The 13,224-nt window shown below is 42.1% G+C and overlaps 1 protein-coding gene across 1 annotated transcript; it reads right to left on the reverse strand.

The window, feature by feature from the left end:
• Positions 1 to 432: 432 nt before the first annotated feature.
• LOC103662213 (60S ribosomal protein L21-like) lies at positions 433 to 10,448 on the reverse strand. The gene is made up of 2 exons (XM_008689880.2): positions 10,245 to 10,448; positions 433 to 1,108 (listed from the first exon to the last, which is right to left on the reverse strand). Exons 1-2 carry the CDS (start codon positions 10,446 to 10,448, stop codon positions 611 to 613), a joined length of 702 nt encoding a protein of 233 aa, XP_008688102.2. The 3' UTR covers positions 433 to 610.
• Between the last annotated feature and the right edge of the window lie 2,776 nt (positions 10,449 to 13,224).

Below are 13,224 nucleotides of genomic sequence, written 5' to 3' on the forward strand. Positions count from 1 at the left end.
ACAGGATATTCTCATAATACTTAAAAAAATTCATCATGTTATTGACATGAAATTTACCAAGTTCCCTGGTCAGATTTCTATATAAGACCAACCATAAAAGCCCACAGTGGCAACCCATTCAGGACCCCTTTCACTCTAGAGCGTTTTTTTTTTTTCTTTCCTTTCTGTTCTCACCTTCTCTTAATAAACCTTCACTTCACTTCACCCTTTTGTCCAGGAGATTAATTCTTTCTGAGACGAGAACCCTGCAACCCCACAACACTTACTGGGGACCACCGGCCAGCAAAAGACTGTATAAAAAACAAAACTTACCCAGGGCCAGTCCATTCTTCCCAGTGTTAACACCCCTCTAATTTCTGCCAGATTTTGGTGACTGTAACACTTTTGGGTGGTGGGTCTGATGGATGATCCTCAGCCATTCGTTACCAGAAGTGGAAACTCAGCATCTATCATTTTAATTTGTGAAAATGTATTGTCTATCTTAAAAGAGAAATAATCTAATACAAATATTAATACAAATGCATTTGACATAATTTTAGTAAACTTGTTTAGGAATTTTTTTCAACATTTTTGTTCACAGCCCAGGGGGTCTTTTATTTTTTTATGTTCATTATGAATTCATTGGAGGGGGTTCCAGCAGCTCCGGCCTCTCTCTATTAGTTCTCACAAAGTGTAGAGCAGGCTTGAACCAAACATCTTTCTCTTTGGCTTCTTTCTTTTCCTGATCATCTTCCTTCATATGCTGCAGGAAGCTATCTGGGCTTTTAGAGGGCTGAATTTGCTCAATACATTCACTAATTCTCTTGGCAAGAATCTTGCCCTTGTTTGTTTGCAACATGTCAGCAGCATGCTGGGCAACATTGTAGACTCTTCCAGTTTTGCTGTGGTAACATTCGTGGGACATTCCTTTGTGAATAGAGCCCATTTCCTTGATGTGTACAGCATCGCATTTCCTATAGGTTCGCATGTATGTGGCAGAAGGAACAAAGCCATGGTTTCTAAAAGGCCTAGAGAATGCACTGTGGGTGCCTCTCTCTTTCCCTTTCTGTTGGTCCTTTTGGTGAATTAGTGGAAGATGGTGGTTCTGGCTGAAACGGTGAAGTTTCTTCTATGGAGAATCAGACCTCAACTTCAGCTGCTTTCACTTCTGAGTTCATGTTGCAGGTTCACGTGTCCTGTCCTAGATATGGCCTGGAAACCTTAGCAAAGTTACCTTGCCCTGTGGGTGGAATTTTAGGAGAGTAGATATAGCTCAACAAACCCAACAAGCAAAGAAAGAAGAAAAAAGTGAAGACTTCTAGGACTCAAGGGAAAGGAACTCACAGACCCACCTCTAGCAAGAGATCCTCAAAGCCACAGGCTGGAGGGGCTGGGAACAGGAGAAGAAGACCTCTCACCTGGCCCCAGCTCCTACATCAGGACAACATTAACCTCCTCATTCCTATCCCCCTCCAGACTGCCTGGGCTTGTTTCAGCAACACTGAGTTCTGTCTGCTTTTCTGTGATGTCTTGTTTTTGCTTGAATTATTTTTGGCTGGGGTAGAACACTGTGTCCATCTCTCTTGCAGGAGGTGGGAACAAAGATGGCTTTGTGGGAACAAAAAGTGAGTCCTATCCTCAAACTCAATTGGAGCTGATTGTTATAATTTATTAAAAGTGCAATTCTGTTCAGAACATGAAATGGGATAATGACTTAACAGGCACACAAATGAGTGTTAAATCATGCAAAGCTTGAAAAGAGAACCCAAGCAGAGAGAGGACCAAAGTTTCTGGTTAGAGTTGCACCAAATCAGCTCTGGAGGTGAGCACCACGAATTCAGGAAATGGCCTTCTCAGAGGGAGACCTGCAGTGGTAAGCGTGTGTGTGTTTGGGGAAGAGTGGGTGTGGGGCTGTGTCATATAAGAGAACAGGCAAAGTACAGAGGTTGTGGAAAAAACCAGAAGTCTTCCCACTCTGTCACTTTCTTTTCAGTTTTTATACCACTCCTCCTCCTCTTAAACCAAAAGCTCAGATCTAACTTACAGTATATGGCAAATAATCAAGTTTTGGATTCAAGCGGCCTCACCCCTTACTATCTGTTTGGCCTCAATTTTCTGATTTACATAATGGGAAAAGTGATGAGTGAAGCTGAAGTATTTTTGTGATAATGGGTTGAGATAAGCTACCCCAAACATCTAATGCAGTGTCTGGCAACAGTAGCTGCTAAAGGGGGTTGTTTGCTCCCCATTCACCTCTATCTCCTTACCAGGCCAATTTCCTTGATCCCTCCTTCAAGTATTGGCTTGTTCCAGTTGTTATATATCTGTGTTGCACAGAATTACAGAATCATATAATCTTTGATATGGAAGGGATCGAGTTTAAGGGAGTAACTGAATATCTTTCAAATTGTTATTGAGTCAAGTATTTATTTAACACTTTCTGTGTGCCAGTCACTGTGCTAAGAATTGGATATAGCAGTGAAAAATAACGACCCAGTCTTTGCTCTTTGTGCAACTTGCATCCTAGAAGGGGAAGGAGGCTTCCTCTAAGCAAAATATTTCATAGATAACTAATCAGTCAGGTCTGTGCTAAGTGGCAAGAAGAAGACTGGAGAGCTCTTCAGGTGAGTACCGCAGGGGACCTGAAGCTGATGGGAGTATTGGGGAAGGCAGCCCAGAGAAGTGGCCTTGGGTTGAGACCTGCGCATGAGCTAGAATTAGGTTGGTGAAGGAACTGAAAGGCATCTGTGTAGCTGGATAGGAGTGGGATGGGTGAGGAGGAGTTGAGGGAATTGGGTAAGGTGGGTGGTTGAGAGCTGTGGAGAAGAGAAGTTCAAGGGAAGCTGAAAAGGTGAGCTAGGCAGGGGCTAGATTATGCTGTGCAGACATGACTGGGGAATTGACAGAACAACACAAAAGCAAAACAGTGTAAAACATTGGTCTTCCTCTCCATGGGTCTTCTGGATGGTTCTCTTCTCTCCATTGCAATCCAGTGCTGATTGAGCATTTGAAGCTGACACTTCAAAGGAGTCAAGATCATGGAGTCATTTCTCTCCAAATGAATTAATGAAATGTCAAACATGAATAAGTGGTCTTGAGATGTCTTTCTACTTGGGAACTGGCCAGAGTGGAATGTTGACAGCAAATTGTACAGCTTTTAATTTTCTTTAGAAATAATGTACTTAACCTGCTTTAGAGAATGGTCTCAAAGAATGCTTCTTTAGAATCTCTCTACCCAGTTCACTCTTAACTGCAGGGAATCCCTCACAGAAAACTGTAAATAAGCAACTCTGGAATTAAATTAGCTCCCAGCTATCTTAAGCAAATATCCTACAAGGGAAATTGTGTTATCTAACTGGCCAGTTGATTCTTGGCTTTTTTCAGCTTCAAGAAAGAATTTAAATGGGATTCCTGTGTGTTACTCTCATTTCAAATCCTCTGGAGCAGATAAACATTATCATGAAACTGGCCAAGGATGAAATTTAAATAAGTAGTGATTGGAAAGGATGACAGTAAGAGTTTTCAACTCACAAAAACAGACAAATTAGTTTAATTAACTGAAAAATTTGGAGGACAAAGATATGGGGGGAATTATTTATGTCGATGTGTAATGCATGCTCAATATTTTTGTAAACAAACTTATTAGGGGAAAAGAAACACACCAATATAATTATCCCGCAAAAATGCACCACCAAAGAGTAATTTGGAGCCAAGAACTGGTTTTTCTCCTCGTGAGTTACTGTCCCTTTATATGGAAGATGACAGACCTCTCCTCACTAAAGTGGGTCTTCCTCTGTTGTGCCATTATACTGTCAGTCTGACTGTGGTTCATCCATCGTGTGTATTGATGTTGTGATCACAATGGCTGCTGATGTGGTTGAAAAATTATCTGAATGGAGAAAATAGAGGTTGCCTTTAGGCTAGAAGCAGCCGTCTTTTCCTGATGGCTGAGGACTTTGATAGACAGCAGAGCATATTATGGAATGGTGGAAAGACGTTGGCCAATAGTTAGTCAGAGATGCTTCCAAGGCAAAGTGGGTGGCTAAAGTCTCCTGTCTCTCCTCCCCCAACATGAAGCCATATATGTACATACAGGCTCTTCTGTTACTCTGGTTGTGTAGACAAAGACTCATCCTGATATGGTAAATTAGAAGTCAGTGTGTTCTAAATCTGAAGACCTTTAAATCCCTAATTTAAGCTATGGTACTTATAGCCTTCCTTCCTTCCTTCCTTCCTTCCTTCCTTCCTTCCTTCCTTCCTTCCTCTCTCTAGCTTCCCTTCCTTCTTTTTCTTTTTCCTTTCCTTCCTTCCTTTCATTCATTCAACAATTATTATTGAGAATTGATGATGTTAGAGACACTTTTCTAAAGGTGGACAAAATTATGTGGAATAAGACAAAGTCCTTGTTCTTTTGGTTCTTATATACTAGGCAGAAGGAATAAAAACAGATTAGTAAGCAAATAAGTCATCACGATAACTGCAAATAGTATAAGTTGTGTGAAGAAATAACTTTGAAGGTGATGTGATAAAGCCTGACTCAAGGTAGGGGAGATAGCTAATTTTGCCTGAGTGTTCAGGGAGAACCTCACTGAGGGGTGATGCTTGAGTTGATGTCTGAAGGACAAGAAAGAACTAGCCATGTGGAGATCTGGAGAACAAGAAGCCCAGCAGAAGAAACAGCCAGAACAAAACTCCTCATGAGAAAAAGCTTAGGGTGTTAAAAGCAGAAATAAAAGTGATGGTAGAAACAAGGGAAGTAGGAAGGAGAAAGTGGAGTAAGATGAGATTGGAGACTATGCAAGGCTTACAGTCCTTGGCCTGGGGATGAGATTTTATCTAGGTGCTCAGGGAAGATTTTGGAGAGTTTTAAGCATCTGAATGGCATTATTAAACTTGAATTTAGGGGTGCCTGGGAGGCTCAGTTAGTTATCTGCCTTCAGCTCAGGTCATGATCTCAGGGTCCCAGGATCCAGCCTGGTGTCAGGCTTCCTGCTCAGTGAGAAGTCTGCTTCTCCTTCTTTCGCTGCCCCTTCCTTCCCCCACTTGTGGTCTCTCTCTCAAATAAATAAAATCTTTAAAAATTTTGAATTTAAAAAGCACTAGTTTGGCTATTATACAGAGAAGAATTATAGAGAGGAAAGAGTAAAAGTTAGGAAGCCAGTTCAGTGTTTTGCTCTTCTATTAACTGAGATGATTGTAATGATAACAAAGCCAATAAGAATATGATTGTATTATTACTATTATTAAAACAGAAGGGCACCTGGGTGGCTCAGTCAGCTAAGTGTCCAACTCTTGGTTTGGGCTCAGGTCATGATCTCAGGGTTGTGAGATCAAGTCCCATGTTGGGCTCTGTGCTGGGCATGGAGCCTGCTTAAGCTTCTCTCCCTCCTCCTCTGCCCCTACTCCCCACCTATCTCCCTCTCATAAATAAACAAACAAACCAACAAACAAAACAGAACAGTTCCAGAAGGACTCTCCTCACAAATATCAGTCAGGATCCAGGTGGAAAGGTAGAATTTTAGCATGTTATGTTTAGCATATAAACTTGGTTTTTAGGCCACTGTGTTCTTGTTTACCAGATGGCAGCCTCAGTTCCAGGCATCTCAGAGAGCTACCAATGTCTAGACATTGAAGGGTCTGTCCCTGAATGATCTTTTTATTAGCAGGGAGAACCCTTTCCAAACCACTTCCCATCCCAGAGGATTAGATCACATATCAAGGGGGGATAGAATTACCATAACTGTATTAAACCTATAAACCCATTGTGGATCACTCCTTTCCATGAGCACGTGGAAGCGTAAATGTCTGAACAAAGTCTGAATTCACCACTGGGTGTTAGATGCAACTAATGAATAAATGAACACTACTCCAAAACTAATGATGTACGATATGTTGGCTAACTGAACATAATAAAAAAAATAAAAAATAAATAAAACCTTCCTTTAAAAGACTAGAGACAAAAAAAAAAATCTGGACTCACCAACAAGGAGGAAAGGGGGCAACTTACATTGTCATGCATGATTGATTTGATTACTCTGAATTATTCAGATAACTTAAATTCTCCACCCAACCCTGATCTTTGTCCATGTTACTCTATTCATGGACGAGACCTCATGCAGTGATGCTGTTCTAAAGACTTTCATCACAATTTGAGTTGAACTTTGAAAATCACTAGGAACTATAATTCATATTAGGTTTTCCTGAATTTGTCATTTATCAACTCTTTTTGACTAATGAGCTCTCTTTTAGTGTTATTTGGCCTAAAAGGGCCAAAGATGGTGACTGGCAAATCCAGGTAACGTTGTTGTTTGTGGGTTGGTTCTTCTAAGACTGCTATGAGATTAATTCATATCATCACCCTCCTGGCCCATGTCTTTATCCTCTTTGTCATTTTCATCTTGCTCATCAGTGTGCCCATCTTTGTTTTTATATAATGGTGACCTGACAGTTCCTCTTCTGAAATCAGCTGGCATTACTTTCTTCTGATTGCCCTTGCTCTGGATTACTTTCAAGGTTCTGGCCCTGCAACTTCTTCATGATGCACTGTGCATCCCCTGTTGTCTACACTGCTGCTGCTGACCCTCCTCCACTACGGTTTCTCCTCCCCTTCGCTGGAAGAGGGAAATTTCTTCAGAAGTCCCCAGACAGCAGCTCTAGATTCCTCTCCAATGTCAGATTGCTACTTCTACCCTGTGGGCTATCTCACTGTCCTCATAACAGAGCCAATACTGTCATTTTTTACTGAAGTTAGTCTGCTTTTGATTTCTGTCGTTTGTTACCAGTGTTCCTGACTAAATATACTTGCCTCATATAAATTGCATTCTAGATGGGAAGAGGAAGATAAGTATAGATAAGTAAGGCTTAAAAAGGAAGACTGCCTTGTCCTATTTAATCAGCTGAGTCAGGGACAATGCCGGGCAGAATTTTCTTGGCTGTCAGTTTAGTGTTCTTTTCACTTTCTTGAAGCCTGTGAAATTTCCTTCCCTATCCAGCCTCGGTCATTACTGAAAATCATTCAAGTCAATGTCACCAGGCTCTCCCAGGAGAAGCAGGCAATGGCAAAGTCCACTCTTGTATATAACTCCTGCAACACCAGTGTCATGCTTTATTGAGTCTCCCACCAGAAATGCCTTTTAGCTGGATGCTGACCTCATGTACAAATGAGGTAAGTAGCTATCCAAATGGAGTGATTTGAGAAGAAATAATAAGACCTCTTGCTTTTCATCTCTCTGTAAGCAACTGAAGTTAAAACATCCCTAAAGGTAGCAAAATCCAATTGTCATCAGGAGAAGGGATGAAGGACTCTCCCTCCCAACCTCCCTATCTCTCCCTTCTCCTTCCCCTTTCCCTTTTGGAAAGCAGCCAGTTTAGTACCAGCTCCTCAAACTAGAATAAGCTGACCTCTGAGGTATGTGAAGAGGGATGGGAGGCCCAAAGATAAACACAGACCATCTTCCCAGAGTGATACTTTCACTAGTAAATTTGGACAGAAACTTATTTTATTTTTATTTTTTAACAAAAGTTATGTACTTATTTCTTTATTCCAAGGAAAAATCAAAGAAGTGAATTAAAATATTGGGAAGGAATTCAGATACACAGAGATCAGGGCTTTGAAGAATCTCGATCACTGAAGCTCATAAATGACCTGCTTCACATGGTTGAGAAGTAAGTTATAAAGTCAGTACATGAACACACTCATAGTGCAGTTGAATTACCTATAAACCAGAATATTTATCTGTAAGAAACTTATTTTAATACTTAGGAAAAACTCTCATATAAAATAATAGAGTAGGCTTGTGAAATTTACATGAATTTGTGAGCTGAAACATGAGGCTTACACTCCTTTGGGGTCTGCCTATTCACCTTGGTACATGATTTCCCTTGTCCTAAGGGATATTAGGGGTACTTTGGCAGAAAAGTTGCAGGGCACCAATGTGTTAAAAAGATATGGATAGTGGAGTAGGGAAGCCTGGGTTCTAAACTGACTTTCACGTCTCATTAAATCTGTGTCCTTGGGAGAATAGTTATAGTTCCTGGAGCCGTCATTTCCTTAGCTATAGAGTGAGGACAATAACCCCACTTCACAGAGTTGTGGACTTCAAGGAAATGAGATCTCAGGGGTAAATGGTACTTTCCCCTCTACTTACACTATGAGCTGAAACCTGCCTCCGGAAAACTGTCTTATTGGTCTCAGTGCTATCTTTTGGGGCATCAGGAGTAAGGAAATCCATCTTTTTTCTTCCTCCATTACAAACCTTCAGTCATATTTTAAAAAAATTGTAGTAAAATATGCATAACATAAAACTTATATTCTAACCATTTTAAAGTGCAAAATTTGGTGGCATTTAGTACCTTCACAATAATGTGCAACTATCACTTTTATTCTAGTACCAGACCTTTCTCATTACCTCAGAGGGAAACCTTGCACCGATCAGGCAGTCCCTCCCCATTCTCCTTTTCCCCCAGGTCCTGGCAAACTATAACCTGCTTTTAGTCACTGTGGATTTGCCTATTGTGGGTAACTCGTATAAATGGAATCACACAATAGCTGGCCTTTTGGTTCTGGCTTCTGTTTTCCTGGAGCTCAGGGCAATGAAGAAGCCAAAGGGAGCTCAGGTGAAGGGAAGGCAGCCAGTGCACTTAGGGATTGGGAAGGGCAAGACAAGAATATTTTGCCTCACCCTGCAGCCCCAGGCCCCACTCCGATACCTGGTAGTCAAAGTCCTGCCATGTTGCTGCAGGCCATAGGCCTGGCATGGGCATCTGCACCAGTCATCTGGAGGATGAGTCTGAGGCCAGGCGCACTGTCAGATCCAAGATCGGCTTGGGCAGCAGGTGCTTGGGAAGCAATCTTTCGAGCTCGCCGAGTCCAGCTGGATGCCATGCGCTGTTTATCCTTACATGGCACAATGGAGGCTCATTATAGGAGCAGCACTTGGCCAAACATTCACAGGAAAGGCAAACCAGACTGGCCCAGCCATGGCCTTTGGAAAGACAGAAAGGCCACTCATGTGTGTAGCCAGCGAGCTGCATGGGCAATTAAATCACTCCCAAGGAAAATCTTGTTTGAGCACTAAAGGTCATGGCCATGATTTGTCTGTGATTCTTTGTCAATACGTTTTTCTAACCAAGTGCCACATAAAGAGTCCATTATATGGGCTTTAGCATTGTCTGCATACCCAGGGATGGGAACGGAAAAATCTGTGGGCAGGCCCTGTTAAACGCACCATTTAACACCACACAATTGCTCTCCATTCTCAAGTCTGCCTTTTGTTTACTCAAGTCCTAATTCATGCAGGGGGGAAATTAGTGTAACTCGAAGTTTAGGGTCTCATAAAAGGCTTTAACTAGTTTCACAAAGATATTCACAGATGGCTGCACAGTAAACATTGAAAAGACCCAGCGCTGGGTGAGAAGCTGGGGGAATTGAGCCCTGAAATGTGTGTGTGTTTTGTTTTAACGGTTCCAGGTTGGTTACCGTAAATCACTGTGTTAGACGCAGAGATTTCTGCTTTCCCCCTGGGTCTTCCCTGTCCTTTCTCATGAAGGGGACCCAGAGAAACCACTGTATCAAGCTCGGGCTTAGAACTTGAGAGCTGTGAGCATTTCCACAGTCTCTTTTAGGAAGCTGGTGTTAGAAAATAGCTCAAGCAATCTGGGTGTCTGTGGGAGTGGGAATGACTCTGAGTTACACAAGCTTGACCATGGCAACCCTAACCCCACAGAAAGAAAGGGGAGTTATCAGTTGCTCAAGAAGCAGCTCAAGTAGGGAAGCATCTCCCCCTATGGAAACTAGCTCAAATCCCACCTCCTCCATGAAGCCCTAAATAATTTAGAAGCTTTATTTTTCTCCAAGTAAAGTAAGACCAGGACAGGTATGTGGCAGCTTAATGTTAGCATGTGAGACCTAGGCCCGTTTGTTCTTTCTGCTTTTCCATTCCTTAGTATTTGGTCCTTGTTTTAGCTGTGGCTACATTTGTTGCTTTTATTTTATTTCATTTATTTTTGAAAGGCTTATTTATATTTGAGAGAGAGAGAGAGAGAGAGAGAGAGAGAGCATGCGCAAACAGGGGGAGGAGTAGAAGGAGAGGGGGAGAGAATCCTCAAACAGACTCCCTGCTGAGCATGGAGCCTAACACGGGGCTTGATCCCAAGACCATGCGATCAGGACCTGAGCCAAAATCAAGAGTCAGATGCTTAACTGACCAAGCTACCCAAGAGCCCCTGCGTTTGTTGCATTTAGTGTAGGAAATGAAAATACGTACTTTGAATTTCTCTTTTACATGAATGAAGTCTGGAGGCAGTGAAATCCAGTTTGGTAATTCCTTGGTGTCTTCAGAGACCAGGCTTCTTCTAGATTTTCCCTCTGCTGTGTCTAGGGTGGGGCCCTCATCCACAGGGTCTAGGATGGCTGTCCCAGCCATCAGATTTGAGTTCCAGGCAATGGAACGAAGTGGGAGGCAGTACATCCTTAACAAGGTTAGGAAAAAAAAAGAGCCCAGAATTTGAAGGCTGGGGAGATGAGGGTGAAGGCCAGTAGTGGAGATCAAGCTGAGACGAAGCAGTAATTTTATTGATTTATTCTAAAATGTATGTAGAAGAATGAGTTCACAATTTGGAGCCAGGGTTCACATCTTCCTTGGTCATGAATGTGACCTTTGGTTTCAATTTCTTCGTTTATGCAACAAAGGGGTTAGACTTTTGAGAAACCAGACTCATGGGCTCTCTTGGTTCAAGGATAGGGAGGTTTTAGAATAAACCAAAGTGGGCTAACTGGCAGGTTAGGAGTCCACTGAGAGGATTTGTCCAGAAGGAAAATGCTGAGTGGAAGCTAGGAAATGGAACAGAGAAGCTGAGGGCCAAAAAGGCAAAACAAATAGCATGTGGGGCTGGAGATAGTAAGCTGCACAGGAAACGGGAGAAATACATTTGGAATTGAGTTAGCTAGCAGTCAAAGTACCCAAGGGTTGAATGAGCTGTATAAGAAGTAATTCAATGCTGTTGGCCTATTTGCCCAACACCCCTCTTCTGTCTGAACTTGATGGGTCTGGGAGAAGTCCTTGAAAGGGTGGAGCCTCTCAGGATAGGGCTAACTGATGTTCCCATCTCCTCTTCTTAAACTCTGGGATTCTAAGTTGAATGAAGAGGTGATAAAAATCCTGAGGAAACAAGTTGGCTTGGGAACTGCTGCTTCCTATCTGTCTAGTCCTACCTGATCTTGGGTTGGGCCACGGACTTCACTGACTCGGGAGTAGGAGCAAACAGTACTGGTTTCAAGGTATACAAAGAAAAAAGTTCTCTGTCAGGTGGAGATGCATGGGTTAGTCGAACCAAAAGACCATGGGGACTTTGCTGGAGTAACTGTGCTCATCTGTGTTTTAAGAGCATGAGCCTTGTGTGGTGTTTCTCTCTGGGTTTTAGGAAAGGAGATTGGGAGGGAATGAGCAAAGGCAAAGACGTCTTGCAGAAGAGTTTAAGTATTGGAATTTAGACTTCCATGCGGGCAAATATCTTTGCTGGGAAAGGCAGATTTTTTTTTATACTTCCTGAGGATACCAAGAATTTTTCAGATACTCTCAAGTAAGTGGCAGAGGTCAAGTGCATCCCTCCAGATAGTGTCTTCAGCTGTCCATAAGTTAGGATTTCAAAACTCTCCAGAAATCACTGTGTTCTTTACCCAAATTCTCAGTAACTACTCTGTATGGAATATGCACTAATTCTTGATACTCCTGTCTTTGATTTGATTGATGACATATGCAACAGAGAGGCAGGAGCAGGAGGATAAAACTGAGGGCTGTGTTTCCTGCAAGAAACGAGCCTAGTCTCTTGGGTAATGGGGGGGAAGTTGGGAAGAAAGGTCTTCTGAAGGGAACACAGGTCAGTGCACCCTGCTGAGCTGAATTGCAGTCAGCTTGGCCAGAGGGAATTTTCTGGTATGATGAGAAAAACTGAGGGTAGTGTTGTGTTTCAGACAAAGTGAAAGGGCATTTTTATTTGCTTCTCTCTTGTATGTATTTTGACTATAAAAAATGGAATCAGGATGTGCTTTGGCAGTTAGACATTTCTATATTTCGAGGTGAACTCAAATAGTTTATTAGAATCCATTTACAACAGGTAGAGCCCCATTTTTTTTCTTGTTAGGAGAAGCCCCCTTGTTGACAAGGTAAATAGCAAATGAGTCAAAGGACCCTGAAAAATATTATTTTTGAAGGGTTTCAATAATATCTTGAAGGTTAAATCATTAAATGTTCATGATTTAAAGTATACGAATCTCACCCAAATCATAGTTTAAAATATGTAGGGAAGCAATAACATAGATTTCCCCTAATCTGCAAAGCTTAAAATAGAGTTTGAGAAAAACATAGCAACCTACAGTTTTGGCAACATTCTCTTTAATGAAGAAAAACTGAAGAGCAGCTTGAGGGATATCTTCCATGGCACATTCTCAGGTATTACAGTGTATACTGGTTATATTCTTTCAGGTTGTAAGGAAGACACATAAATAAATGAATGAATCAAAGGTTATCTTTATTTTCAAGAAGACAAGATATTAAAGAAAAATAGAACACATGGCTGCCTAGGATAAATGTTAAATGACAAGCTTGGTTCTTTTCAGAGCTTCACTATCTGCCTGATAACCCTGGAATGGAAACTTGGGGTCATTTTTCCCTTGTCCCCCCACATGTGTTCTCAATTCTTGACCCTTTTTTTCATACTGATTCCTCTCCCTGAAATTCCGTTTGCCCTGTCCTTCCCATCCCTCAAGGCCAAGGTAAATGCCAACTCCAGCATGGAGGCCTCCTGATGTCCTCAGTACAAAGTAACTTCTGGAGCTTAAACCTACTTGCAAAATGCCAGTGCTCTAGGGTGGAGTGCGTGGTGGCTCTCTTTTGTCTGGGCTAGAGGAAGGAAGAAGCCAGAGATGTTTTACTTTTTGTCTGTAAGATCAAGAGCTGAACTAACTCAGTTGACCTACCAGCAGAGGGATTTTTCAGGCCAGTTGTTGATACCTTCATACTTCAGCTGCTTGGTAGGAAGAATAAGTGGTGAATGTGCATCTCCTCAGAAGAGTCCTGAGCTTCTGGGAGGCTGTGGAGAGAGACGGAGAAAGAGAGGGACAGAAAGACTGGGATGAGCTCTCTCCTGGAAGGGAGCAGGCCCAAACATCCCACTTCTCCATCTTCATGACAGGAACAAATGTGGCTGGAAAATGTAATATTTGAATATATCAACTGCTGTTTCTCC

This window comes from Ursus maritimus, unplaced genomic scaffold, assembly GCF_017311325.1.
Source record: "Ursus maritimus isolate PB19 unplaced genomic scaffold, ASM1731132v1 scaffold_17, whole genome shotgun sequence".
In the NCBI taxonomy this organism is placed as follows: Eukaryota; Metazoa; Chordata; class Mammalia; order Carnivora; family Ursidae; genus Ursus; species Ursus maritimus.

Coding starts and splice junctions, on each gene's coding strand:
- LOC103662213 (XM_008689880.2), bottom strand. CDS start 10,448: ATGTACTGCCTCCCACTTCGTTCCATTGCCTGGAACTCAAATCTGATG. Junction 1,109..10,244: donor ATGTAAAAGAGAAATTCAAA/GTACGTATTTTC, acceptor GATTCTCCATAG/AAGAAACTTCACCGTTTCAG.